We start from the raw sequence: 27,839 nt of genomic DNA on the forward strand, positions 1-27,839 counted from the left end.
TTTAATATATAAAAGCCCCTTCCCAGGGAGTTTGCCATGGAGCTTTGTTGGGGGCAGGAGGGTGGGGAAGGATGGGCTGAAGGGAGTTGAGGGCTACAAAGGAAGTGCCCCCAAGGGCTCATGGGAAAGAGCAGAACATTTACAAAAAGTGTCTTCCAAGGACTCCTGGGTGTCATCTCTCCCAGGGACCACAGGGCCGGGGGTAGGGAAGACGACCTAGGTGACTCACCTTGAATTCTGCCTCACCTAGTCAAGAGTCTTTTTGGTCCAGGCTACTGCCAGTCTGGCCGGTTCTCACTGGGGAGAGATGAGGGTGCTTGCTTGCCTCACCCACCACTGAAAGCTGTATGGATCACCAAGTTCCTCACCACCACCTTCTTTCCCTTGGGCCTATACCTCCCTTTGTGGGGGGGGGGGGGCGGGGGGAATGACACTGCCCTTCATTTGATGTGTGAGGAGGCTCTTGACAAGAAGACCCACCACTATTTGACTCAGTCTTTGTCCCCTGGAGGCTGCATCTCAGCTTAGCATGACCTCCTCCGGGTTGCCCCATCCAGTTGTGGCCAGGGAAGGGAGGGAAGACTGCCTGGCTTCCCACCCAGAGCCTGGCTGAACAACTATGGCAGGGAAATCCTCACCCTGGAGTAGGACTTGGGGGGCAGGGGAAAGGCTGAGCCTACATGCAAGGGGGGGGGGGTGCAGGGAGGCGGAAAGCACCAAGTACAGCACACTGGGGACCCCACCCGTTTAAGCCCGGCTCCTTTTGCTCCTCTCAAGATGCTCCCAGGCTCGGTTCCATTCGTTTGTCCACCTGACTTATGTTGGCCTTGATGTTGGCAGCTGCACACTCCAGCCGTTGTCGCCCATCTTCCTGAGGGAAGGTGACTGATATAGGCCAGGCGGTGCCAGTTTAGAACCTCCCTGGGCTGAGCCCCCTAGGCTTCAGTAGAGAGTTGCTCTCAGAAACCAGCGAAGAGCCTCTTGTACCTCACTGTGTCTAGGAGACCTGTTCTGTTTAGCAGATGCGAACTCAGAGTGGGGCCGCCTACTCTCTCCTCCACAGCCGGTGAGCCATGTGGTTCCCCCGGTACACACTCATGACACCAGCACCTCCTAGGGCACCTGCCTATCTACCTGGCTGTGCCGATGTTCCGATACTGGCACAGCAGGAGGTGCCGGAAGGTCTTTTTGAACGTGGCATTGCAGAGTGCATAGCAGGCGGGGTTGATGGTGCTGTTGACATAGCAGAGCCAGTAGCCGATGGACCACACCCTGTCGGGGATACAGCTCTGACAAAAGGTATTCACCAGGACCATGACATTGTAAGGTGTCCAGGTGAGGATGAAGGCTAGCAGAATGGCAAAGATGGTCCGAGTCACTTTGCGCTCGCGGGCCGCCATCTGCCGCTTCTTGCGCACCTGGTTGCGAGCGATGCTGGCGAACTTTCGGGCCACATTGGCTGCTGGGCGCATGCCAGCTGGCGTAGCGGGTACAATCTCGATGGCTGTCACACACTCATTGCCCGTCTGCTTTGTTACAATTTGAATCTTGGACCATTTGGAGGCAGGGTTGAGGGTTCGCGGCTGCAGGGTAGGGGCGGCCAGAGCTGGTGTGGTGGCCTCTGCGGTGGACAGCTCTGTGGGGGGCCGTTCCTTGGTGTTCTGGGTGGCGCTGCCTGAGCTGGACTCATTGGAAGTGTCCTTGTCCGCCACTGGGCGTGGAGGCGGGGGCAGGGCTGGCGGAGGAGCCTCTTCTAGCTTCCCGTTGCGCAGTTCCTCTCGAGAAGCGCCCCCTGGTGGAGGTTTCTTGATACTCGGCTTCATCAGAGGGCTCTTGAGGAAAGCCAGAGTCTTGGCCTTCTTCTCCTTGGGGCCCTCAGGTCTATGCTTGTGGACTCGGCTGCGGCTCGCTAGTGAGATGTGAATATACAGTACCGTCATGATGACCACGGGCAGGTAGAAGGCAGCAATGGCTGTGCCAAAGGTCACTGCTGGGTTGGACAAGAACTGGATGAAGCACTGGTTATCGGGCACTGTCCTCTTGCCCACGACAAACTGCCAGAACAAGATGGCAGGGGCCCACAGCACGAAAGACAGGACCCAAGCAGCTGCAATCATGAGGCCTGCCATCTTAGTAGTGCGGCGGGCAGGGTAGGTGAGGGGTTTGGTGACGCAGAAGTAACGGTCAAAGCTGATGATGAGAAGGTTCATGACAGATGCATTGCTCACTACATAGTCCAAGGCCAGCCACAGGTCACAGACCACCGCGCCCAGGGGCCAGTAGCCCTTGATGATGTACAAGCTGTACAGGTTCATGGAGAGTGCACCTATGATGAGATCCGCACACGCCAGGCTGAACAGGAAGTAGTTGTTGACCGTCTGCAACTGCCTGTTGACCTTGATGGACAGCATCACTAGGATATTACCCACAACGGTCACTAGGCTCAGCGAGCCAGTCACTGTGGCGATGAACACCATCTCCACCGTCTCCAGGTGGTTGTGGGTTGTTGTAACCAGGCGCACAGACTGATTGCCTGAGCTGCTATTGACAGGTGTGAAATTCGCCATGCTGAACCCAACTGGATACAGGTGGGCAGTGGCTGGAGGAGGAAGGAGACAGGAAAGGAGTGAATTGTTGAAGAGGATGGGGCTTCATGCAGAGGGGTTGACTGGAGTCACTGTGGCAGGAGGGATTTCATCCCGGAAAATGTCAGGGCGCTCTGTGCCACCGTTCCTCAGTTTTTAGCTCAGCTGACATTACTGATGGCCTCCTAGGGGCCAAGGGCTGAGATTACCGAAGCAAATGAAGCGCACATGGTTCCCATCCCAGAGTGGATAATCTAGTTTGGGGGAAGACAGAAGGGTATTGGGGTGGGGGGGAACCAAACACTGCCAGAAAGAAAAGAAGGCAGCCGGGCGGTGGTGGTGGCGCACGCCTTTAATCCCAGCACTCGGGAGGCAGAGGCAGGCAGCTCTCTGTGAGTTCAAGGCCAGCCTGGTCTACAAAGTGAGTCCAGGACAGCCAAGGCTACACGGTGAGACCCTGTCTCTAAAAACCAAAAAAAAAAAAAAAAAAAAAAGAAGGCGAGTGAAGACTCAAGAGGGGCTGTTGCTTGCTGGGTGGTCGTGGGCCTCACCCACGATGATGGGCATGATAACAAGAAGCCGCCACGTGACGAGCTGTGGCAACCGGCTGAGAGAAGAGCAAAGGCCCAGAGACAGGGATGCAGGCCGGTGGAGGTAGAGGCCAGGGACGCAAGGGGCAGTGTGAGAGTGTTCCTAGAGGTTGGAAGGTGGGCAAGAAGAGAGAAGTGTTCATCCAGCTGCTCTGTCAGGCATGCCACTTCCCAAACGCCTCCTTCTTGGATACCAAGATTGTACCCAAGGCCACACCCATGGTGGATATGCACCACACACATGTAACCCCAAGCTACACCCTCAGTCCCGCTCGTTCTACTCTTCTTTCTTTTGTTTGTTTGTTGTGATTGTTGTTGTTGTTGAGACACAGTCCTTACTGTATAGACCAGACTGACCTCAAACTCAGAGTTTGCTCTCCCTGCCTTTGTCTCGAGAGGGCTGGAATTAAAGATGTGCACTACCATATCCAGACACTTGGGCATTTCTTAACCAGATATCACCAAGGGAGACTTGTTCTCCCGTTCCTGCATTGCAGGGATGATGATGATGATGATGATGATGATGATGATGATGACGACGGTGATGCAGCAGTGGCAGCCAGCATCGATTGTCAACTAAGTTCCTGTACTCTGTGGCTCCATAGTGTTAGCTTGCTGCAGCTTTGCAACAAACCTGAGGCAGACATTGAGGAAACAGGCACAGAGGTGTTAAGTAACCTCTGTGGTTATTTAAATAAATAAGGTTCCGCTTTTCCTTGATGTGTTATGGTTGGTGGGCTGAGTTTGGGGATCAGGGAAAGCGGCCCTAGAGCTAAGACACGGGGCCTGGTGGTTCTAAGGACTAGGGAGGTCACTCAAGAGACCAGAGAAGGTGAGGTGGGATCTGGGACGCCTGGAAGTGGAAGAGAACTAGGAAAAGGAATAGCGAGCTGACTCAAGAAGTTCAGCTTTGCCCCCCACCCCCCAAGCCCAGTCCCAGGAGATGGGTGGACAGTGCAGAGGCAGCTCTCGGCTGTCAGCTCCCCAAAAAAGAAATCAGAAACCTAAAAGACCCAGGAGCTGAGGAAGAATCTATCTGATTTCACAAGAATCAAGGCTACTGGAAGCTCCTGTGTGGAGCCAAAAGACGAGGGACTTATCCCAGAGAAACCTCACATCCCACACTGAGGATGACCCATCTGAGGTCCGACAAGGCCCCTCCCCTGAGTTTGCCTTCCCTCCCACCAGGCTCCCTTCGCTCTCCTCCCCTTCCTCTCCCATACATGTGAGGGAGGCCCACGCCCAGCATACTGTGCCAGGGCAGCCGCTCAGCCCAGCCTCCTTCACACCCGCCAACACACAAGCATTCCACATACGCACACAGGCCCCATCTCAGCCACACGCAGGTCGTATACGCAGTTCTGTGCGTGCGTGCTTGTGTGTGTGTGTGTGTGTGTGTGTGTGTGTGTGTGTGTGTGTAAGAGGAAGAGAGGGTACAGCAGCCGGCTATGGAGGAAGAGGCACCAAGCCTGCAGCCTGTGCTCAATAGAAGCCAGCAAGGTCTAGCTGTATAGTCAGAGGAAAGCCATTTGCCCTCTGAGAACTAATTCCCTCATTTACAAAATAGAGGATTTCATTCCACCACAGCCTTTGACAGGCCAGGGGATCCTGTTAGCATCTCTGCTTGCTCTCTAGCTGGAAATGGCCCTGGGAGCAGACACGTGGCAAACTTGGCCCCAGCCCTCAAGCCCCACCATAGCAGACACAAGACCTTGCCTTCTGGCTTCAAAGCTAAGTTTTCCTGTTCTAAATCCTTGGCTCAAAGGAGAGCAGGAGGAGAGGGGTTAATGATCCCTCCAAGGTCACCCAAGGGGTCAAAGGCAAAAAACAGATCTGTCCTTTCAAGAGCCTCCACAGTGCCCTTCAGCTCCAAAATGGAACCTCCAGCACCAGCCTTTGCACAGAGAAGCCACCCTTTCCCAGCAGAGGCAGGGGTACACCAATGGGGGAGCCATTAGCACACACTAAAGAAACCCTCGCTTTAGTCTCTCAGGGCCAGAACATAGCCAGGATAAGAAGGTGGGGAGGGGTGGGGGGGGCAGCAAGATAGGAAAATACAACCTCTCTTCTTTATTGATTGTTAACCTGAGTCAGGAGCCCCCTGGCTTTCCCTATAGATGATCAAGTTTAATGCTTACAGCAGCCAGAAAAGGAGTACTATTGGGAGGCGCATCTTACAGATACAAATGTCCTCCTACAGAAGAGCATCGTGTTAGTGAACTTAATGAAAGCCATCCAGTTGATAAGATGGGGCGAGTCAGGGTTAGCACCCAGAGACATTTTCTTATCTCCAAGGTACCTCCCGAACCACACAGGACAGAAGCACCCCAGATGCGTTTTAGGTGTGGAACCCTCACATTCCATTCAGCTTCCTTACTTGGGTTTGACCTTTGGTCCTCCTAGGACCAAGAAACAGCCTTGACCAGTAAGTGATCAGATGAATTGGTGGGTGGTTTGGTCTTCCCTGGCTCCTTCCAGATGCAGACTAGGTAAAATGCAGTTTTTCCAACTGGGTCCTAGTTTTCTTTCTGGGTCTCTCTGTCTTTCAGATGCTCAGACCGCAGCACCCATGGGCACAATTCCGCGCCGCCCCCAAGCCGCCCCAACCCCTCGCCGCTCCCCCCCCCGCCCCCCCCCCGCAACAAATCCAGCCCAAGTAGGATCTGGGAAGGCAAGCAGCTGTAGTCCTGGTCTGTGCGCACCGCTAGATGGCAGTGTCGGTCCCTGGGTGCCAGCTCCGGACCCCTAGCCAGAGGCCGCGGCTCGCCACGTCCCCAAGCCCCAGATCGCGATTGCAGAAAAGAGTCAAGGCATGGCTTCTCCTACAAGGGACCAAAGACAGGGGGCGGGAGGTGGGACGGGGGTGGGGTACACACCGCCAAGCTCCGTGGCTTTAGGCTGCCACAAATGTTTCTTAGGTTGAGCCAGGGTTTCGAGGATGAGAAACTTTAAGGCATCGGGATTCCACCTGCACCCTTCAAAGCACCCTTCAAGGAACGTGTAGGTTGGGAAAGCGAGTGCGAGTTCTGTTTATGTGTGACTATCCGGGAGCAGGAGTAGACACTAGTGGCTGCCTGCATGTGCCAGTGTGCGCCCCACCACGCCTGGATACCGGTGCGCCTTTGAGCGCGTGAGCATGCCAGCACCATGTGGACACGTGCGTGTGCATGTGTGTGCATGCCTGAGGTCTTATGGCCTGGCCGAAGCATACGGCTTGGGTGGCTGTAACTCCAAACTTGTATTCAGGAGCAAATGCTGGACCATCAGCGAATGACCAGTCACATCTAACGTCTATGGCGGGAACCACCCGGCCTGTGGATGGGGAAAGGGTCGAGAAAAGATGAAATTTGGGCTGCTAGAAAACCCTGACTTTGGAATCATTATCTTAGCGGCCCCGGCACCTGGTCCCTGTCTGGATTCACTCAAGCATGGAGAGCGCGCAGTCCCAGCTGTGGATTGACTTCGGTCGAGAAGCCTCTGTGATAGTCGCCCAATGGAGCCGTAAGGGTCACCGGGCTCAGTTCAGAGTACCCTACGCATTGAGGGCAGGGGCAGAACCGCCAAGTGGGGAGCCCAGTCGAGGCTTGGGTCAAGAGTGTACGGTTGTTCTCGTTCACTTTTCACCCGGCACTCGCTGGAGAGGCCCTGTCTAGTCCCACCAGTCACAATAGACACCGAGTTCCCAAGCCGTGGGCTCAGGAATATACCTCAAGGGCCATCTCGGAGCTTACCCTTGGACCCAGCTCTTCCACCTCTGGGTCCCGGTTGAAAAGGCCAAGGTTCTGTGATGCCCCACCCTCCCATCAACCCCCCAGGCACGCAGTTCCTGTAGTGTCTGGGCGTGGGCACTGTGCTTCCGCAGGTCCGGGGAGACCCTTCCCCTGCTGGGGACAAGACGGGAAAGGATGCTCTGGGTGCCCGTGGGGTGACTCGTGGGGTAGGTTTTCGATTATTAAAGCTTTAGGAAAGCTTTGGTCCCTAGATCTGTCCCTGAGGCGGAAAGAAGCCTCTGTACTTAAGGGGAAGGGAGAGGGGGTGCAGGATATCGGGCCAAGTCATTGTGCCTAACACTTCCTCTGACAGCTTTGAGGGTCGGGGAGGGGGGAGGGGTCGGAGACTCTATCTCCTAGGATGGGTAAAAGCGAGGGTTAGTCCTGTAGTGGGGGAAGGGTGCCAGGAGAGAACTGGGGTGTTTTCCGTCGGGGCTCAAGGTCGCGGACAGAGGACTCCACCAGCTAGAGCGTGCTGGTGGCTCTGGGTGGGCCAAGGTGGGAAGGGAGGGCAGGGAGACGGGCGGGAAAAGGGCGCTTGGAGGCTTCATCTCCCGGCACCCTGCAGAGCAGCCAGCTGGAGGGAGTGAGGGAGTGTGGGTTCTGACCCGACGGCGGCCCCGCTTTTGGGCTGGGGCTGTGGGCTGGTACTCTTCTGCCCTTAGCCTCCTGAATGACCACCAATCCCTAGACACACACCTGGAGAAACCTTTCGGAGACCTGGGGCCCTTCTTCGAGAGGGTTTCCCACCCCAGGGGTCTCCGCCCCTTCTGCACTGCGCTTGCCCCTGGAAGGTGTTTGGGAGTCCGTTCCAGTCGGACCTACCACTGGAGACCCTCAGAGTGTCCGGGAGCCCCACGTCCTCGTCTTGCATAGGAGCCCCCAGACCCTGCGCCTCCACGGAGTTACTCACCCGCTGCTTCTGTCTTGCTCCGCTGGTGCCAGACAGACGGCGGGACAAGCCAGAGGCCCCGAGTCCGTGGGGTGGGCGACCGGGCCTTGGGCCGGGGGCGGGGACAGGGTGCCAAGGGGCGGCCCCTGCTTCGCCTGCAGCTCCCGGCGCTGTGGCTCCGACTCGCGCTCACGCTCGCACTTTTCCCCGAGCCGCGTGATGTCACAGGGAAGCAGCCAATCGTGGTGGGGACACACCGCCCGCCCGGGGTCGGTCACCCAGCGGCGACGCGCGGGGGTCACCACCTGGAGTCTTGGACACCCTTGATGCTTGCGCCCTTCTCTGTATCTGTCCCTTGACTCGGGACTCCTCGGGCACCGCCCACAGTCGCCAGGGCGGATAAGCCTCGGGCGCTGCCCTCCGGGGGGTGGGGTAGGGGCTGTCCGCGTTGTCATGGGGACAAGGCGCCCCCTCGTGGGCTGGGGAAGAACCAGGCGGCCAAGTCTGGCTATGCGCCCCGCCTCCGCCCTAACCACGCACTCGGTACCCCTGAAGTGTTTTCGCGCCTCTCCATGGCTGTACCCCCTTTGTTGCCCCGCTTGCTGTTTAACCGCGCTCTTGAGGGTTTGGCCCTCACAGGAGGTAGTGTGCAGCGGGGCAGATTCGGCCAAGACGGTTCTGTCCGGGCAGAGAGCTGTCTTTTGGCTGCCCGGCGGCCAAAAGCTTGGAGCCGTCGGGGCCTGGCGAGAGAGGACAGAATCTACCCTGGCAAAAGACCTTGTCCCTATCCAGGGCCGGGAAGGGCCGCGCACCAGCTGTGAGACAGAGGATGACACGGACCTCCCATCCAGCCTAGACTCGGAGAAGGAGTTCACCGCTGCCTATGAGGGGAAGCCAGGTATCCAAGGTCACATGGGACAGAACAGACCCTGAGAGCCAGCCCGGTCTCCCAGACCTCCTCTAACAGTACCAGGCCAAGGCCCAAAGTAAGCATATTCAGCACCACGGACAGATCCACCATCGCCGTGGCCCTCAGGCGAGTTGCTCCCGTTAGGCGCTAGCACTTGTTCTCCCTGGGCCAGCCAGAGTAGGACGCACCCCTAGTCCGGGCCCCTAGTACTGGATCGCCCACAAAGCTTCTTTAGTGTCAACAGCTGGCTGGCTCCTTTTCTTGGAAAAGCCACTTGAATCTCTCCTCTCCTTTGCCCTCCCCTACAAGGATCTGTAGGGGTTGGGGGAGGAGGGTGGGTGGGTGGGGGCAGTGGTGGTAGAAATAAAGGACTTAGGAAGCTTTCAGTAGAGAACGGGTGGGGACTGGAGCCGGTGAGAGGGGGCTCCTGGTGCAGGCTTCTCCATGCTGAAGAAGGGGAGGTCAGCTATGGACAAAGTTGAGGGCTAGAGTTGGCTGGGTGAACTAGTATGAGAACCCACTTTCCCTCCCATGATCCCCTGATCCTCTTAAGATGAAAAAAGTGCGATTGTTCTTGCCCCACTTTACAGATAAGGAGAGGCTCAGTTGATTAATGTGACGTAGACTTCTTCCTTTTTAGCATATCCCCCTCACTGGGGCCAGGAGCAGGATGCCCCCAAGGAGAGTGTTTGTGCACGGGAGAGGCCAGAATGTTAAGCAGTCACGTGAGGAAACAAGGCAGTTAGGTTTGCTAAGGATAGGTTCCAGAAAACAGGAATGTCTCCAATCACAGGCAACGCTAACCCAGTTTGTGAGGCTTGGGCCTTCACCTCACCCACCCACATCTCAGCTCACAGATGAACTCTGAAAAACTGAACTGTAATTAGTTTAGTCTCTCTTATCGCTCTTTGGTCCAACTGGATTGCTGGGCACTTCCTTTATTTATCTTAAGGGATGGCCAGTCTTTGCCCTTCTAACACTGCATGGTTGTGATGTGTAAGGGGCCCTGCAAAGGCTTACCACTGAGGAGGCTCTCTCTAAGGCATGGACTTTCAAAGGAAAGGAACTGGTGTGGAGACAAGGTGTGGCTGGTCCCTCCGGGGCCGATCAGTAGAGACGGGTAAGGCACTTTATCACAAGCTCTCTTCATATCTTTGTTCCCAACTAGAGAGCATGTCCAAAGCCATTCAGTTTCCCCTATGCCTTGACTTCTGTATTGATGACAGCGCCTACTGTGTACACCTTGGCGTGTTAATTATGTGGTCTGCGGTAACTGAAGTCATCACTTGAGGGTTTTTGGAAGGGTAAATGGAGCACATTGTTTACACTCAAGAAATTCAGAGTCTCTACTGTCAAGCCAAGATGTATGTTTTCCTGTTTGTAGGAGCAGTAGGCGGGGAAGACTGGGCTTTGCAGTGGGTGTCCTTCCACCCTGTAACAGTGAACTCAGGTTGCTCTCCCTTAAAGGCAGGCCAGTCTCAAGACGTTTGTGCTCTGTGAGTTGCAACGGTTTGACATTATGGGGCTGAAAGTAAATTGAAGCAGTCCCATAGTGCACTCCTGCAAGGGTAATGTCACTGCAAGGGAAATCAAAGCTCAGAAAAGGCAAATGGCTTGTTCAAAGTCACACAGCTGGCAGATGTCCACTGATAAGATTCACCGAGAGAGCACTCTGCAGTGGATGGTGGATGGAGTTCCCAGCGCCCACTTTTGGTTTTATTTTTTGCCACAGAACCTGTAGTTCTCAGCGTCCTCACCTCCACCTCCTTCCAGATGACTGCCAGTACCCTCCCTGGGGTGGGTCCAGGCTGCTGACAAACGTCCCAGTGTTACTCAGGCTTTCTGTAATGCCTCTTTAAGGCCTCTCACTTTCTAAACTGGCTTGGTGCGTAGACAAACAAAGACAGGGCAGGTCTACCAGCCAACAATGGCTCCTTCAAGGGTATTTGCAGACAAGCCCATGGTCCCCTCCTGGCTGCCCAGAACTTACTGCAGTGGTCAGTCAGTCGTCACTCCAGGCCCACAGTCATGGATAGGAAGCAATCAGGATGACCCCCCCTCCCCCATCATTCTTACCCAGCCCCTGAGAAGCTGCCTCAATCTGCATTGGGTCCTAGGAAGCAGGCCTCAAGCAGTGGAGTCTAGTCAAGTACTAATGGGTTAGAGGCTGGGGAAGCCAGGCCACCCAGTTTGATGCCCTCCATACCCCAGTTGCAAGCCCCCCCCCCTCCAAAGAACCGAGCAGGAGCCTGATGAGGGGCATGTCATCATTTTAATGATGTAGCTCTTTGGTGTTTCCCTCATTAACAGTAGACTATCCCCTCTCCTCCCACCACAATGTTTCTATGATGAGTGACAAACAGAAAGGAAATCACATTTTCATACTAAAAACAAAATGATTAGAGCCTTGATTTCTCCACTAAAAACTACACGTACAGTTCAGGATTCCACATGCAACACCTCAAATCACAGACCAAGACCTCACATTCTGACCTGGAATCTCCTCCCTCCAACCATGGGCTGGCTTTGGCCTAGGCTTAGGTAATACTGACACCCATAGGTGCTGCATGGTGGGCCTTGGGGAGGGGGGAGCTTGGTGGACAAGCTGGGGATGGGCCAGCCTACACCCCCCACTCCTGAGGACCTGTCCACCACCATGCATTGACTCCATCCTGTGTCAGGCAAGCAGGCGGCTTCCTTCACTCCACAGGTGTCCCACTTGTGAGTGTAGGATCCCCACATGGAAGCTGGGCCCGACTTTTATGTCTCTGTGGGCTGAAAGGATAAAGAGAGGCTGGGACTCTGGAAGGTTTAGAGACAGAGGCAAGTGGGGGAGGGGTAGGCTGCGCTTCTGCTCCTAATAGCAGTGGACAGGGAAGAACTGTCTCACTGTTGTGTCCAGGATGGTGTAGTAGATCTGGAAGACTTCACTCTTCTGGGGCTCCTGCCCAGGGGTGAGTCCCCTAGGCCAGTGATCCTAAGAGAAAGGGGGGTTCATGGCAGAGACACCCACTTGCTTCTTCATTCACATCAGGCCCAACAGTGTGGCTCTTGGCTCCTGATCCTGGAGGGCTCTAGTACCCTAGGCCAGCCTTGCCCCTTACCCACTGGCTCCATGCCCCACCCCCCTCATTCCTCTTGTTCCTGGATGTAGGCACCAGCTCTTCTGTGTGTACAGTTCCCAGCCAGCTGTGAGGTCCAGCTTCTGCTCAGCAGCTTGAGGGGAGGCACCAGTGCCTGGTTTTGTCTCTACCGGTTCCGTGGCTCCCTAGTAGGGCATGCAGCTTCTCCCTGGCTGCTGCTATCACCCCCAGGAAGGTGACTGTTATTGGTCACATTGCAGTGCATGGTTGGTCCCTCATTGCTGGCATGGGGGACTGGAATGGGGACAGGAGAGGAAGAGGGCACGGCTGGCTGGGGTGGTTCCCTCCCAGAGGTACTAGGTTGGTCCCAGGAGGCTGTCCGGGGACTCAGGCCTCGCTCTGCCAGTTGCCCAGGTTCTGAGAGCAGTCCCCGAGAGGTGGAGGGCTGGGGTGAGGAAGTACGTGCAGCCCCTGACTCTGTGCCTGTCTGAGAGCTGCGGTGGATGCGGTGGCTAACGATGATGTTGTTGCCGAAGCCACCCATGGAGGCCATGGTGGTGCTCTGTTCTCGCTGTACCACAGCTGTCATGCCACCCTCGGCCATTAGTCTCTGGATCCGGCTGAGGGCATCTTCCCCACTGCCACCATATTCTGACCCCTCGCCTGGAAGGTACAAAGCAGAGGAAGGGAGTTAGTTGCTGGTCTGAGCCTAAGCTGGGCAGCAAGAGCTATGTTGGGGGATTCTAGGCAAAAAACAGGCCCAGAGTGAGTCCCAAAGACTACTGCGTTACTGGGGAATATGTGGCCAAGACAATGCATCTGTTTCAAGGCAGAGCTGGGTCCAAGGAGTGCTTGGCTTTAATTAACCCCTTTAGCCCCATTCAGAGTGCAGGTTGCTTTGAAAAGAGGCAGAGGAGGACTAGACAGCTTGCTTTGCCTATTCTCTCCCTACCTGGGATGACTTCCAGACCTGGTCCTGGAATGAGATATACCACCTAGTCTCTGGGAAGAAACGCATCCTGCAGGGTGTGGTTCAGAGGCACACAGTCTGCCATGCCTTATTTCAACATTATCCTCCTTAGCTTTGTTCTGTTTTTGTTATGTTCTAAAAGCCTGGGAGGGAGCTGAGTTTAACTGCTCCCTAGAAGTCTGTCTCCTCTCTTGTCTCTTTACCTGTAGGTCTTCCTGCATTGTCCCCTAGCCTCTGCTCTCCCTGGGATGCATGCCTGATAGTTCCCCAGGGAGAACTGACTGCCAGCTAGGCCTGTGACTCCAACTTGAAGCTCCAGGTAGGAAGAGCATGGGTCTGTTCCCCTAGGAGACCTAAGCATTCCCTGCATGAACAGATATGATTTGGGTCAAATCACAGGGTGGCTGGCTCTTAGCATTTGCATCGTGCTGGAGAGGAAATGCCAGCCCAGACAGCAGTGGTAGATATACCCCAGGCCTTCCCCAGTCTTCACCAAGCTGAGTAGCTGCAGTCAAGGCTCCTATCTGTCAAGTGAGCCACAACTCCACTACTGTGCTGAGTTACTTCCTTTGACTATCCTGCCCAGTTTGGGACTTGTCGGTTTGGGGGTACTAACGGATGAAATGTTTATTTCAAGGTTGTCAATAGCTGTTTCTAGAAGGCTTTCTTTGTCCCCTTCCCCAAGACTTTTCTGTGCTTGCTTATTTGAGTGAGATTTTCAGGCCAGCCACCTTCATGATGTCATGACTTAGCTCTAAGGCCCCATCTCTCTTGCAAGGAAGCCAGCAGGTACCTACCTGCTCATATTTTCTTCTAGGTCTTGGTCCATTTCCTCAGTACTAAGCAGTATTGGGCTTTGGCTTTTATCCAGCTGAATTTTCCTGAGGTCCCCAGGAAACTGCTCTTTAACCCCCAGACAGCTGTCTTCTCCTAATCTGCCCTCAACAGCTAAGCTTCAGCTTTGCACTCAAGACAGAAAACCTGAAGGGCTCTGAGTCCCAAGGCAGACAGTAGGGCAGGACAAGAGGGAAGGCCAAGCTGGGACCTCAGTGCCAGTGAAGCCTCTATCTGTGAGCTGCCCTTGGGGACCTTCCTATGCTTCAGGCAAACGCCGCCACTTCCCAAGAGCTCTCAGAGGACATCTCCTACTCCTTGGGGATCTGCAGTGGGCTGGCCATTGAAGCCATCATGTCAACTGTCTCTTCAACTCCCAGAACTTCCCAGTGGTTGTTTCCAGGGAGGGAAAAAACTACCTTGGAGCCCAAAGGTGCTACACAGGACAGCCCCAGGGTACCCTGTGGCCGGCACTCAAGTATAAGACTGTTGTTTTCTGCTGCCCTCACCGAGTCCCGCCCCCGCCAAATTTGGCTATTTCCTAACCAATTCCTTTCTCTCTTCTCAGCCTATCTCCATGCTGTTGTCATTGCGGTTCTAATTCATTCATTCATTCATTCATTTATTTTTGGTTTTTCCAGATAGGGTTTCTCTGTGTAGCCCTGCTGTTCTAGAACTCCTTCTGTAGACCAGGCTGGCCTCTGGAAATTCACCTGCCTCTGCCTTCCAAGTGCTGGGATTAGATGTACACATACCACCACCAGCAGCAGCAGCAGCCTACTGTTCTCCTTCTTAGTTAACTGGGTTCTGGGTAAGGCCGTATCTTGCTCAAAGCTTAGCAGCTCCAGAGCTCTCAAACATCTCTTTGACAGTTGAGGACTTTCTGACTAGATTCTTATCATTTTCTTCTTTTGTTTGCTTGTTTGAGACAGGCTCTGGCTGTCCTGGACTCCCTTTGTAGACCAGGCTGGCCTCAAACTCACAGAGATCCGCCTGTCTTTGCCTCCCAGAGTGCTGGGATGTCATTTTCTTGACCATACCTCTTGACTCTGCAGTGCACACAATAGTCTTTACTAAAGATGACCCAGCTCTGCTCCCTGCCTGTGCATACTGAGACACTATACAGGCTCTTACACATCCCTTTCGTCTCACGTCAACGCAGGCTCAAGGGTCAGTGTAAGTTCCACATCTTTACTCCAGAGTAGAGTATATAACACTCGGAACTCCAACAGTGTGACATAGCTCTCTCTGACTCAGTTACTAGTGACTCCAATATATCTTGCTCTTTCTGGAGGTCCTATTCATTTCTGGACAGTGTAACACATGGTCTGGGATGAAAAGAATGGGCTCCTATGCTGCATACAGGGGCTCCATCTCAAGGAGACGTTGAAAACGGGTTCTTACTCTGCTTCCAGTGAAATCTTTCTATGTCTGTTTCTCTTATGGATCTGCCCTTTGAGGAATGAGACACAATGACTTCATTATGTGATTCATCTGATTCCTTTTCTGAAACCTTTGGGTTCAAGTGCCTCATACAATGTGAGACAAAGTGCATGTGAAAAATAATGGGTGAGAGATTGAGAGACGTGCATATGACGGGCTTCTGGGGCTGAGCGTGAATAGCCTCAGCCCAGAACCCTAAGCTGAAGCTAAGAGCCACTGAAGGCAGCTGGCATATTCTCAAGAGGAGAGAAATACTGAAGCCCAAAGGACATGGATCCAGGAGCAATAGTGACCACAGTGGGTAACTGCTGCCTCCTCTCCTGTAGCTAAAGTATTTCTTTCAGAGTTTGAAAAATAGGAGACTGGTTTAGTGCTGTTGGCAGATTGTTTCCTTGGCAAGTTGTAAGGTACATTTTGAATGCAGAAGACAGGTAGGCTCAGCAACTTCCCACAATGACCTTCAGCTGCATTTAATCCTCCCAGAAGAGAGGAGAAAGGAACTAAAAACCATGTACCCTCCGCCAGTCCTCGTGCGTGCATACATGCATGTTTGCACACACGCATGTGCTATATTCTAGCCCCTCCACAATGGCACTAATTTTCCCTGGGACCTGAACTGTGACTGCTGTTCTAACTACTGTCTAACATGGTGTCTTCACCATGTTAGAAAGAGGCCAAAGGCTGAGAGGCAGAGCTATGGAGTTCTCCAAGAAGTAGGAGACGGGGCTTCCCTTGGTTCTATTCATTTGCTCTACATACTTCTTGAGTGCCAACTGCATGCCAAGCACGTACTGTACCAGTGCTGGGAGCAACAGTAAGCTTCTCTCACTGGACAGCAAGTATGGCAGCTTATGGCAAGTCACTCTCAAGTCCTAGAGCAAGTCAAAATGCTGATTAAAGCCTGACAAGCACAAGTGCAAATGAACATGTGCCTCCATGGAGAGTGTCTCAGAAAGTATTGGAAAGAGTCGAATGGATTCCGGTTGTCTGCAGAGGTGGGAGGGCAGGCGTCTAAACCAGGACTCCATACACATGTTCTACCACTGAGCTACACTCCTAGACCCCATGATTTTTAGAAAAAGAAAATGGGAAGCAGACTGGTTCTGTTAGGATACAAGAGCCTTTAGTGTTGCTGGGCCTATAAGGCTGGCTGCAGGACAATGAGTACAACCAGACCTAGTTCTCAAACAAACAAATCCAGGCCCTGGTGGGGGTGTGTCCAGCCAAGCCCAGAAAGGCTACTCTCAACTCGCCTTCTCCTATGCATGCTCCTGGCTACCTGGCTACCAGTTCAGTCAACTCAAGGAGGGAGGAAGTACTGTGCCTGCCTCTGGATGAAAAAGTGTAGGCAAAGAGAACACTAACAATTGGTTCCCCAGCAAGGTACCTGGCATCAGAGCCACGGGATGTGCACCTAGGCACAAGGCTCCAGGAGAGGCACAAGTCCTCACCCCACCCCTGGCAACCCATACTTCCTTTTTTGGGGTCTACTTTTGAAAGGGGGTACTATTCATGGAAAGGATGGCTTTGGGTAAGTGGGTCCAGAGCTCTGAGAGAAGTTTGCAGAGCCAAAGACAGAAGCATAGTTTTCCCTCACTACTCTGCTAAACCTCCTGCTGCTACCTGCTGGGCTTCTTGACCAGCAACTCCACCATTATCTGCTCTGCTTTAAGAAAGCCAGGGCTGGGAGAGGGCAAGAAATTAGGTTCTAGCCCCTGGAGCATAAAAACGATAGCTTCTACCCTTCCACTCACCCTAGGTCCCCAACTCCCAAACAAGAGGAAATAACTTTAGCCCAGAAACAGCAGGGCAAAGACAGGATTCTTTGGGAGGTGAGACACCAGAGGACACACATCTCCTCAGTAGCATGGTTGCACCTCACCTTTGGGACAGAGACCCAGCACCCTCCACCTGGGAATCCTATAAGCAACCCTATCTATGCAGCCAGCCTCAGTTTTCAGTATGTGCCAGGCTTTCCTCAAACACCTGCTAGAAGGCTTCTGTCCACATGTCATAGCTTCTAACTCAGTGCTCTTGCACATGCTGAAATGCCCCTGCCAGCCCATTCTGTCTGATTCAGCTTAGGTCCACTTTCTCCGGAAGGCTTCCCAGACCCCACAGACAAGTCCTGGCCTCTCCTTGACAATCCAAGATCCTCATCACACCAAAGGTGTCAGCTGCTTAGTTGTTAGCTGTTTAACATCACTCAATTCCAAGCTTTGAGAGGAAGGATGGAGGCTCATTCTTAGAATCTCTTCCTTGTGGGTAAACCTCATCAGGTCCTTTTAGAGGCTACTGCCCCTGCTGAGAGGAGTACTTTCTGGCTCTGCTGGAGAGGCAGTGGTTCCCTGAGCACTGAGGACCCAGGCCTCTGGGAATAAGCAAGCTCCGCCGACTCCAGGGTGGCTCAGAGTCCAGACTTTTACAAAAAGGGCCTGGAGATGGCTGAATGAGACTTCATCTGCCTCCCCCTCCCTGAGCCTCAAAGCTGCAGCTGGCTGCCTCAGCTAATATTGCCAGCTGCTCATGTCCCCAGCAAGGGGCTCCTACTCCACAAAGAGCCTTGGGCCTCAAATGTGGAAGACGGGTTAGGCTGCAGATCAAAAAGGGACTGAACTCTGAATGTTTCAGTTCATGGCAGGGAGAAGGAAAGTGCCCCATGGAGAAGTGTAGAAAGCTGTTCCCTGGAAGCAACATAAGCAAATTTGTTACTCTTGGCCCGATGCATACCAGGGCTTCTCCTTCCATGGTCTTTCAAGCAAATGGCTTGATCAGACCGAGAAAAAGTCATTTTAGCCGTTGCCTTGTTTGGAGCTAGGAGCAGCAAGGGGCTGGAGGTAGGGGGTAAGGAGAGTGAGAACAGCCTGCTTAACGCAGCTGCTGCTGGCTTGAGCCCTACCACTGGGAAGTGCTAATTGGTTCTTAAATGTGTGAGGCCAGCAGAGCGCCAGGGCTGAGGCTAGCAGTGTCATACCTGAAGTAGGTGAGAGGAAGGACTGACTGCTGGTATGCCCACTGGTATCCACAGCAGCATCAAAACACTGCTACAAGAGGAGCACCAAGATCACTTGCAGCAGTATCAGTATGCCATGCTGGCTGAGGAGACCTAAGCTAGGGGCCCAGGTGCCTGGCTGGGCTCTGAAAGGAGCACTTCCCATGGAATCTTTCTGTCTAAGCGCACTCTTGGTCACTCCAGGAGCACAGACCTAACTCTCCCTGAAATGGCAGATGACTTCCAGCCAAATGTCCCCTGCTCGTTGCTCAAGCCTCTTACCTTCACCAGGACCTGAGGATGCTGTCCCTGGTTCTTCTTCCTCCCTCTCAGTCTGTGTTTCTGCATTCTGCAACTGGAGGGCCAGAGTCTGGGTGCCCTGAGATGTCACAGAGGTGGTAGGGTTCCGAGGTTGCAGCCCAATTGCATTCATCAAGCCCATGTCTCTGTCTGTCCGCCACGTGGCTCTACTGGTTCTAAAGTGGAAAGGAAAAAAAAAAAAAAGGGGGGGGGGGGCTGACGCCAGGAAGGGTTTGGGAAGGCACCCTTTACAGGACTCTTGGATTCCACAGCAATTCCAATAGCAGCCCAAGAAGGAAGAACCATGATACTACAAGCTCTGCCCTAAGGCTGCTATGAAAAAAGAGCCTTGTTGGTTGGGAGCTCAGCTACCTACAAGTAAGGCCCAGGCCCATGGCGGCCAGTGCTAGCCTTTCCTTAGTTATTTCTCAGACACAGACTCTGAGTCCAGGACAGGCAGCAAAGCTGAGTCCCAGACTTCTGAGACTCAGCAAATAAATACTCACTTTTAGCTTCTTGTGATGATTGCTGTAGCTGGCCCTGCAATCCCTACAAGAAGCAGGGCCTGGCCTAAGGCTCCCCTTGAACCAGTATTTTGTTTTTACAATGTCCCAGGTTTCATTAGTGGTTTAAGTGAAAATGATGATCAGTGTCAGATTCCTATTCTCAGTAGTCCCTAGGCTACAGCCATTAGCAGCTTGGTCCCTGTGGCCTAGTCATCTGAAAGCGATACCCCGCTCCCCAGTTCTCTATGGGCAAATGAGCAGATTTCATGGGGCAGCATTTTTCTCCAGGGCCTTTTATTCCCATTCCAAGTGTTCCCAGACACCATGATCAGATGAGAGAAGGCATGTGAACTCCAAGGGCAAGCATTTTTTTTTCCTTCTTTTGTAATTACATGGTGTGTATCTATGTAAGGATATGGGCATATGAGTGCAGATGTGAGTGCCCACAGAGACCAGAGGCATCAGGTCCCCCTGGACCTGGTGCTGCAGGTGGTTGTGAACCTGATGTAGCACCTGATGTAGGCACTAGGAACCAAACTCAGGTCTCCTGTAAGAGCAATATGCACTCTTAGCCACTGAACACTTCTTTAGTCCCCGTCTTCTTCCGACTGTATGCAAAAGCCTACGGCATGTAACAGATCAATGAAAAGCTGCCCTGGATGAACAAAGACCCAGAGACCCTCAAACACAGGACTCTTCAGCTTACCCAGGCCGCTCGCTGCTCCTGCTGTTTGAGTGGACAGTGAGGACCGTCTCACTTAGCTGGTCCCAGTAGTATTCAATACCAGAGTTTAAGGCCCTGAAGATCCATTGGGAAAGGTGAGAAATAAAAGGTGAGGGGTATTAGAGAGGTGGTTAAGAATTCTTAACAAGTCCTGGGCTTGGGGTCTATCCAGAAAGGAGACCAGGTCCAGAAAGCTCTCTCATTAGAGTGCTCAATACTGGACTACTTCAGATATCTTGAATATCCCAAGTACCTTCGATAGGTTTCTCCTCGGAGCCAAAAGGCAATAAAACACAAATACCAGATACACAGCAGGTTCTACATATCCTTGAGAAACACAATGGTACATACAGACCGTGAGCCAGAGGCTAGACCACGACTTAGAGAGGCATGTGCTACGGACAGCTGCCAGAAGGGATCGCTCAGTCCTCAAAAGCTTATGCCCCAAGTCTTCTCCTATTGTCAAAGGGCCACGAGGAAGAAGAAGGAACCTCAACAATCCTATCTCCCTGGAGCTGAATGGCCATCCCACTTTCTTTTCTGGACCTAGAGTCTCCCTGACCAGGGTCAGCAAGATAGGCAAGCTGTAGTTAGGCAGACCTTCTCCTCAGTTCCCTGGGCTGCCAAGTCTTATCAGATAGCTTCTCCCTGTGCCAGAGGGAAGGAGCGATCACCCATATCTCTATACTCACTTGCCACCACCAAAAGCCACAGTCCTAGATGACAATGTAGATCTCTCAACAGAACTGCTGCTGGGAATTCAGTGTTTGTCTGGCATGCATAAAGCCCCAGGTTAAATCTCTAGCACCACGAACACAGACTATCTTGCTTTGGAAGATCCCTCTCTAGCCAGACAGAATGGTAAATACCTAGACTGCTAGCAATTTGGGAGGCACAGGCAGAAGGATCAAAAATTCAAGGCTAGCCTAGGCTGGATGGGGTCCCAGTGCTAAGAGGGGAGAGTGGACACAGGTTACCACTTCTAACCAAGAAGCCATGTCCAATGAAGTTTCACTGGGTATAATAACCACACTTCAGGGTAGGGCCTCATGCCCAGGAGTAGTTGGCCAGTTCAAAACAAACTCAATGGTATTTTTGTAGACTTTTGTCTCATCTCGCTTTCTTTGGGCGTAATTTTGTTTTAGTGGTCTTTTGCTTTATGTTCTGGTTTCCGTTTATGTGGTGCTATGTATGTGTTTACTGTTTTCTTTTCTTTTGTCTTTTTCTTTCTTTCCTTTCTTTAAGAGAGAGAAAGAAAGGGTATGGAGCCAGGCATGGTGGTATACACCTTTAATCCCAGCACTAGGGAGGCAGAGCTCCATGAGTTCAAGGCCAGCCTGGTCTACAGAGTCCAGCACAGCCAAGGTTACACAGAGAAACCCTGTCTCAAAGAAACAAACGAAACAAAAAAGGGAAATAAAAAGAACAGCAACTGAGCCATCTCTCTAACCCCTCCTAAAACAAAACAAGCATTTTATATTTATTTAGTGGAGTGAGTGAGTGAGTGTGTGTGTGTGTGTGTGTGTGTGTGTGTGTGTGTGTCTCTCACACACACACACATGGTAAGGCAGGTATGTGAAGGTTTGTGGATAATGTGTGGGAGTTGGTTCTCTCCTTCCATCATCTGGGTCTATCGCATGGAATCAGGTCTTCACCTCACTGATCCATCTAACCAAGCAAACAACAGTCTTTTAAATTCACTAAGTGATGTCTAAAGCATCTCACAGTGCTCCTGAGGAAGTCAGGATCAAGTTCTTCAAGAGCTTGGGCTTAAAGAGCTCTGTTCTTCCAACTCTATGTTCTTAGCTCCAACACCAGTGTTTGGCAGGTAGAAATGTAGATATGTAGATATGGCTAAGGGAGGCCTCAGGACGGGCCCTAACCTGATAGGATTATGGTCTTACAATGAGGAGGGGGGCAGGGCGCTACACTCTGGCATGGTCGGATGGTAGGATCTATAAACAAGAAGTCAGCCCTCACAGGAAACCTCTGATGGTGCCTTGCTATTGGCATTCCAGCCTCTAGAGCTGTATGAAAAAGAATTAAGTGTTGTCTGAGCCACCAGGTCTATGTGTTTGGCAAGGGCAGACTAAGTACATTATGACATACTCTAGCACACTGGTGTGCAACCTGCGGGGCTGCATCACTCTCCTTTGACAACAGAACATCCCCCGGGAACGAGAAACCAAAGTCAGGCAGAAGAAGGCGGGTTTAGGGCGAAGTTATGAGGGGCATCTTTTCTAATCCTGATGAGTCAGCACAGGGCTAAACAAGAGAGACTGCAGTGGGAGGTTGGGCTGCCTTGTGTAGAGGGCAGCAAAACTGAGGAGAGGCCCCAGATCTAGCTGTACAGAGCCTGTCACTTTGGGTAGAGGTCTCACCTGAGAGAATGCTGGCTTCCTCTTTCTCTGCTCTCCTATCTGTTTGCAGACCTTATGCTTACTAGACTTTTATTCAGACCCCTCTTCATAGAGTTATTTCTGTGAGATCTAAAGGCTACTATTGGAGGGCAAAGGTGAGAGGTAGCCTTGTAGTAAGGAAAGGCAAATGCCAGAAGCAAACTGCAGAGCCTCCTGAAACAGCACTTTTTAGTGAGCAGATCCTGGCTACATTATGTCTATGTGAAGCCAGCTGCCAAGAAGCCTTTGATTTACAAACTTGTCAAGATTTATTGACAGGTTGCAATACCATGTGGGCCTCTGCCAAATCCCTCCTCTGTAATTCCTGTTATTCAGGGCTAGTCAGTGACAACAAACTGTTCACATCAAACCTCCAACAAGCCCTGTATTGTGTGACCAGGAACATGCTTACTATCTCAGAGAGGAACCTTTAGAAGAACCAGTCTGCATGACCTCAGAGGCCAAGAACCCCTACAACGTACTCCAACCAGGCAGTAGGTGCCATCCCTTAAGGGCTAGAGCCTGGGCTGCTTACTGAAGAGGTCAACTGCCAAACAGGGATCACAACTGATGTGTGATGATTACAGGCACAAACCTGTAATCCTAGAATTCAGCAGGGTAAGGCTGGAGGATCTTGAGTTTGAGCCCTGCCTATACTGCTCTGTTCCTGTGCCCAGTGAGCCTGACAATGGCAAGGCAAGTTTTGGTACTGTACTGAAGGATCAGAGTTGAAGACACCCTCTTTGGTGACTACATGTCACTGATTCTGCCTTTGAGTTAAGGAATGAGTTGTAACCAGCTCTTTCTTTCTAGGGACTTGGTAAAGATAAATGTGTCATTGTTTGTTCTACGCTTTTCCTAGGAGCTGGACAAACACACAAAGGGAAAAGACTGAGAAGTCAACAAGGGGCAGTGTTTCAAATGGACTTCTACACGGCACCTGACGCTCTTCAGCAGTCTCTCTAAGCTGTGCTTCTGGGCGTGGCTCACTCAGTTTCACTGCTGGGGTCCTCCTGGGCTCCTTGAGTAGAGGGAAGAGCGAGCCTTACTTTCTCAGTGATCTCCATGTTCTGTCCACACACAGTCTGTGGCTCTGAACTTCCCAACTTCTTTAGAACATTCTTCATCTGTTGGCCTCAGGGCTGTCTCTGAGGACTGTTTCCAAGAAGACTGGCATTTATCTGCAACATCTCTATGGTGAGGGAAAGAGTAGGCACCTGGCTCTCCTGGCTAGCCTGAAGGACAGAGTCCCTGTGGCAGTTCTGGTTCCCCTTTTCATTCCAAAATATGCCTTTTCCCTCCTTAGTTAATAATGCTTGATTATAATTACCATTTACACTGGTAGCTCCCTCTGAGGGAGAAAACTGAGGCTTTATAAAGAGTGCCATCCTTGGCCAAGGTTCCAGGTGCGTCACATTCAGAGATTACTTCTCTTCTGCAATCTCTATTTTGCCTTCTGAGCTGACTCTGGAAGCACTGCTCCTGTAATACCTCCCCTCACCCTCATTTACAAGGAAAACCCACGAAGCCAGTGGCCCTTTAAAACCACAGTGAGGATCAGCCAGAAGGTGGTGGTGCACGCCTTTAATCCCAGCACTTGGGAGGCAGAGGCCGGCGGATCACTGTGAGTACGAGGCCAGCCTGGTCTACAAAGTGAGTCCAGGACAGTCAAGGCTACACAGAGAAACCCTGTCTCGAAAAACCAAACCAAAACCAAAACAACAATAAAAATCAGAGTGAGAATCAGTGGTGGTGGCTGGGCTGGCAATCATCCAGTGGCACAGCAGCAGCTTGGAAGTAGTAGTAGGGTACACCTCCTTACTAGAAAAGTAGGGAGGGGATTACTGAGCTATTGGCTGCCATGGTGTGATAGTTTGGTACAGGCCCTCAAGCGTCAATCTTTCCATTTGTCCTAAGAGTTCTTACCCAGAGCAAGATGGGGTATTCTTTAACGCTTTTGTCTACTGTCAAGTAGGACTTTACAACTGCCAAGAGATACCCAAGGAGCTTGCTCCCAGTCTTTGTGCTTGGCAAGAGTGCTGAGGCTGAGACAATGGAAAAGAATCAAGAGCAGCATTGACAGCACAAAATGCAACAGCAGCTGCCTGTGCCCGGACAAAAGCAGACAACCACCTGTTTTGGGGGAGGGCTGCAATCTTGGCCCAGCTGGTGGGCTGGATTCTGTGCCCTTGGGAAAGGGTGTGCCAGGGAACTGCGTCACACAGGGACAGGCAGCAAGCCTTAAGCAGCTGCCTATGAAGCAGACTGGCACTTTGAGCTCCTACTTCTCTCTTTAATTTGTTCTTAGTCTAGGCAAGAAGCCTATCATAGCTGTCAACCCTCCAGCTTATCGTCCCATTCTCTGATGCACCATCACCTGATTCACCTAAATAGGACCTAGAGGTCTTAGGGAATCATAAAAGCATGGATATGTTGCTATGGTGTATTTTTGTTTTTTGTTGAGACAGGGTTTCTCTGTGTAGCCTTGGCCATCCTGGACTGACTTTGTAGACCAGGCTGGCCTTGAACTCACAGCGATCCACCTGCCTCTGCCTCCCAAGTGCTGGGATTAAAGGCGTGCACGCCTGGCTGCTATAGTGTATTTTTATGTAGGAGAGAGTATGTTGCTTTTTCTAAAAATGTTATTCTGTGTTTGTATGCATGTGACATTTATTTGAAGTCAAAAGGACAACTTCAGGGAATTGATTCTCTCCTTCTACTTTGAGAGTCCTGGGGCCTAAACTCAGGTCATCAGACTTGAGATACAGGCCCTTTACTGTCTGACTGTCTGAAATTCGGAGGCTCAATTCTAACAGTGATCCGTGTGGAGGCCTTAGATAAGTGATAACCTTCTTACCTTGCCTAAAAGGGGGAAAAAAGATAAAAGAGGGTAGCTGAGTTTTAAGCCCAGAATAGTAGAAAGAGCCTGTAACGGGGAACTTGAGGGACTCTAGGCTACAATGTTTGTCAAGGTCAGTAGGCTTTGGCTACATAATGAGATCTTGGGGAAACTTTGAAGAACTTAAGACCAAGTCTCATCCATGTCAATTTTAAATGAGACCCTAAAATTCTTGTTTTAAGGCTACAGGGTTCCAAGAAATCAGAATATATAGCAGAACCAAAACTGGTGGGCTAAGCTACCTCTACTTAGTCTAGGACAGGATTGTCCCGTGGCCCAGTGCCCATTCTATTTAGGGAAGAGGCTTGAGCTCCTAGGAGCCCAAGATTAGGCTCACTGAGACTCTGGAATGCTGAAGACAACATATGGGGAGAAGAGAGAAAATAGAGGCCAAAGCCACCTTCATGTTTGGCTGAGGAGTCTGTGACTCACACCAAATACGTGGGCTAGGGTTTGAGACATGACATCTGGGAGGAGGGGTGACAACAGACTGGGTTTGCCTCTGGGAGGGTGGATCACGTTGAAAGGGAGAGGGCTAGACTACTTTTCTAGGGACACAGGGGAGTGGTGAGAGCCACAGAAAAAACCAGACTGGAAGACAGAGGTCTCTGAACAATAGGAAAACAAAGGCCTATAACTATAGTGTTGGTATGAAGAAAATTATAGTCCAGAATCCTATACCAATTTTTTTGGAGGAAAAAAAGGTCTACTAGATTGCTCTTAGGAATTCCTAAGTTAAAGAAATAGGGCAACCAGCTTCATGTGGTTTGGGGAAAAGAAGTATCTGAGAACGCACAGAGACCCTGGACCAGGCACAGCACAAAGAAAGGACAAAAAGTGACAGGTCCAGCATCTGGGCTAAAAATGGCTCAAATATATAGACCATGTTTTAGAAAGACACAAGAAGTAGTGAGAGAGGCTTCCTGGATACAGAAACTTAGGAGCAAGTAGCTGCCAGAACAAGGTTCTCTCCCTGCTCCAAGAGCAGCATCATTGGGTCAGACTTACACAGCAGCTCTTTTGGGGAGGTTGTCCAAACATTCAAGGTAGAATAAACATACTGTGTTTCTAATGAGCCAGGCTTTCTCTCCTTAGTGCCTCTGTCCTAACTAAGTTGAGAGTTGACAACATTAATCACCAGTTACCTACCACATCGTGAGTACTGATCCAAATCAGAAAATACACTAAGGTCCCACACCAAGGCACAAAGGAAGTGTGGAATGTGGGGGGTGGGTGTTATCAGTTGAAGAGTGTTTGCCCAGAAAATTAATGTACAAAGCCCCGGATTCAATCCCTAGTACAACATAAAATGGGTGTGATGGTACATGGCTATAGTCCTAGCACCGGGAAGACGGAGGCAAGATAATCAGAAGCTCAAGATTCTCCTTGGTGACATAGATTTTCTGAGGCTAGCCTGGGTTTCATAAGATCTTATCTCCAAACAATAAAATAAATAGAATAAAGATAATATGGGTATTCCCAAAGACTTTGCAAGACCATTCACAACATGTACTCTGACCTGTACAACACTCTAGAAGACTGCATCAAGTGAAGAACAGCATTAGGGCAGCCTGGAGACAGAAGTGGCATTTAGTTAGCTAGAACCCCGCAGTGTCCCACGCAGCAATCAGCCTGCTCTGCAGTGAAGCAAGAGCTTCACACTCTCCACCTAGCTGAGTCTAGAAACTGATAATAATCAGGCTGATTCTAGGGTCCTGAGTAAGTGCCTGGAGAGGTCTCTATCATCCAAATGCCAGAGCAAGGGAAAAGGCTATCCTTAGATCAGACATGCTCCTGCTCCCCTTCTCCTCCTTACTTCAAAGCCAGATAATAATCACTGAGCCTTTACAGTGAGCTCCTCAATCTGCTTTCACTCACATAAGCTCGAGCCTCTAGTAAAAAGGAGCAGAGGCAGGACACAGACAATCTGTTGGAGACTAGTAGCCTGATGATTGGCTTAATTTATCTTATCTGTATGTTCTTACATTTTATTTTATATTATATAGTTACATAAAATATCATTACATTTGATAACTATATAATAATTATTTACAATTTTATGATAATAAAAAGAAAAATGTATTATTTTATGTGTGTGTTTGTCTGCATGTATGTATGTGCACATGTATGTTGATAGCCACAGGAATAGAAGAGGGAGTCAGACTTCCTGGAACTAGAGTTAGCACACAAATACTGAGAAGCTGACCTGCTGAGCCATCTCTCCAAGTTCCCAAACTGGAGTTTTAATAAGAATATCCCCAAATTTATTTATTTATTTGCTTGTTTGTTTAAGTTTTTCAAGCTAGGGTTTCTCTGTGTAGCCCTGGCTGTCCTGGAACTCCCTTGTAGACCAGGTTGGCCTCGAACTCACAGAGACCCATCTGCCTGCCTCCTGAGTGCTGGGACTACAGGTGTGCACTGCCATATCCAGCTTCAATTTTATTTCTTAAGTTACATAAACTTAAAATCACTTGTTAGATTTTTCCAAAAAAGGCTTTAAAAAGGAGCTTTGATATCTATTCTTTTGCATGAGGAGACTTTATTATCACTAGGAAACCAGATAATAAGAGACAACAAAGGAAAATACAACACTTGTCTACATTCAAGAAAGCAATCACCGAAGTGTCTGGGTTTTTTTTTGGTCTTTTGTTTTCCACAGTGCCAGAGACTGAACATAAGGCCTTACATATCCTAGCCTCTATCACTGACCCGCACTCTCAGCTGTCTGGTACTTTGAAATTGGCTCTCACTATGTAACCCCTGATGGACTTGAACTCATGTTCCTCCTGCTTCATCCTCCAGTGTAGCTGGGATTATACGGGTATCACACCACACCCAGCTACTAAAGCATAAAGCAGTCTTTGGATGGCACTTGGAATGAAGAGCTAACTTTACCTTGAGAGAAGAAGGTCCTTTTAGCAGCCTGGATGTTGTGGTATGGG

At 51.2% G+C, this 27,839-nt stretch overlaps 2 protein-coding genes across 9 annotated transcripts in view; both read right to left on the reverse strand.

The window, feature by feature from the left end:
- Positions 1–129: 129 nt before the first annotated feature.
- Positions 130–7,958, reverse strand: CHRM4 (cholinergic receptor muscarinic 4). Of its 2 annotated transcripts, none has more exons than XM_084775312.1 (2): positions 7,859–7,958; positions 130–2,599 (listed from the first exon to the last, which is right to left on the reverse strand). In XM_084775312.1, the coding sequence occupies exon 2, from the start codon at positions 2,565–2,567 to the stop codon at positions 1,131–1,133; it is 1,437 nt and encodes a 478-aa protein (XP_084631438.1). In that variant the 5' UTR covers positions 2,568–2,599; positions 7,859–7,958; the 3' UTR covers positions 130–1,130. The 2 variants fall into 2 exon arrangements, 1 of the variants encoding a protein (XP_084631438.1); XR_014777867.1 differs by lacking the exon at positions 130–2,599 and adding an exon at positions 2,615–3,809 and having other exon boundaries at positions 7,859–7,914.
- A 3,042-nt stretch (positions 7,959–11,000) lies between these two features.
- AMBRA1 (autophagy and beclin 1 regulator 1) overlaps positions 11,001–27,839 on the reverse strand; it is a 184,316-nt gene continuing 167,477 nt past the window's right edge. For all 7 annotated transcript variants that reach the window (XM_084776683.1, XM_084776682.1, XM_084776680.1 and 4 more), the window contains 3 exons: positions 19,582–19,674; positions 18,352–18,545; positions 11,001–12,493 (listed from right to left, as the gene is read on the reverse strand). In XM_084776683.1, coding sequence (XP_084632809.1) covers positions 11,997–12,493; positions 18,352–18,545; positions 19,582–19,674 — 784 coding nt within the window. In that variant the 3' untranslated portion in view covers positions 11,001–11,996. The remainder of the gene's footprint in view (positions 12,494–18,351; positions 18,546–19,581; positions 19,675–27,839) is intronic.

This window comes from Acomys minous (assembly GCF_964271855.1).
Source record: "Acomys minous genome assembly, chromosome: 3".
In the NCBI taxonomy this organism is placed as follows: domain Eukaryota; kingdom Metazoa; phylum Chordata; class Mammalia; order Rodentia; family Muridae; genus Acomys; species Acomys minous.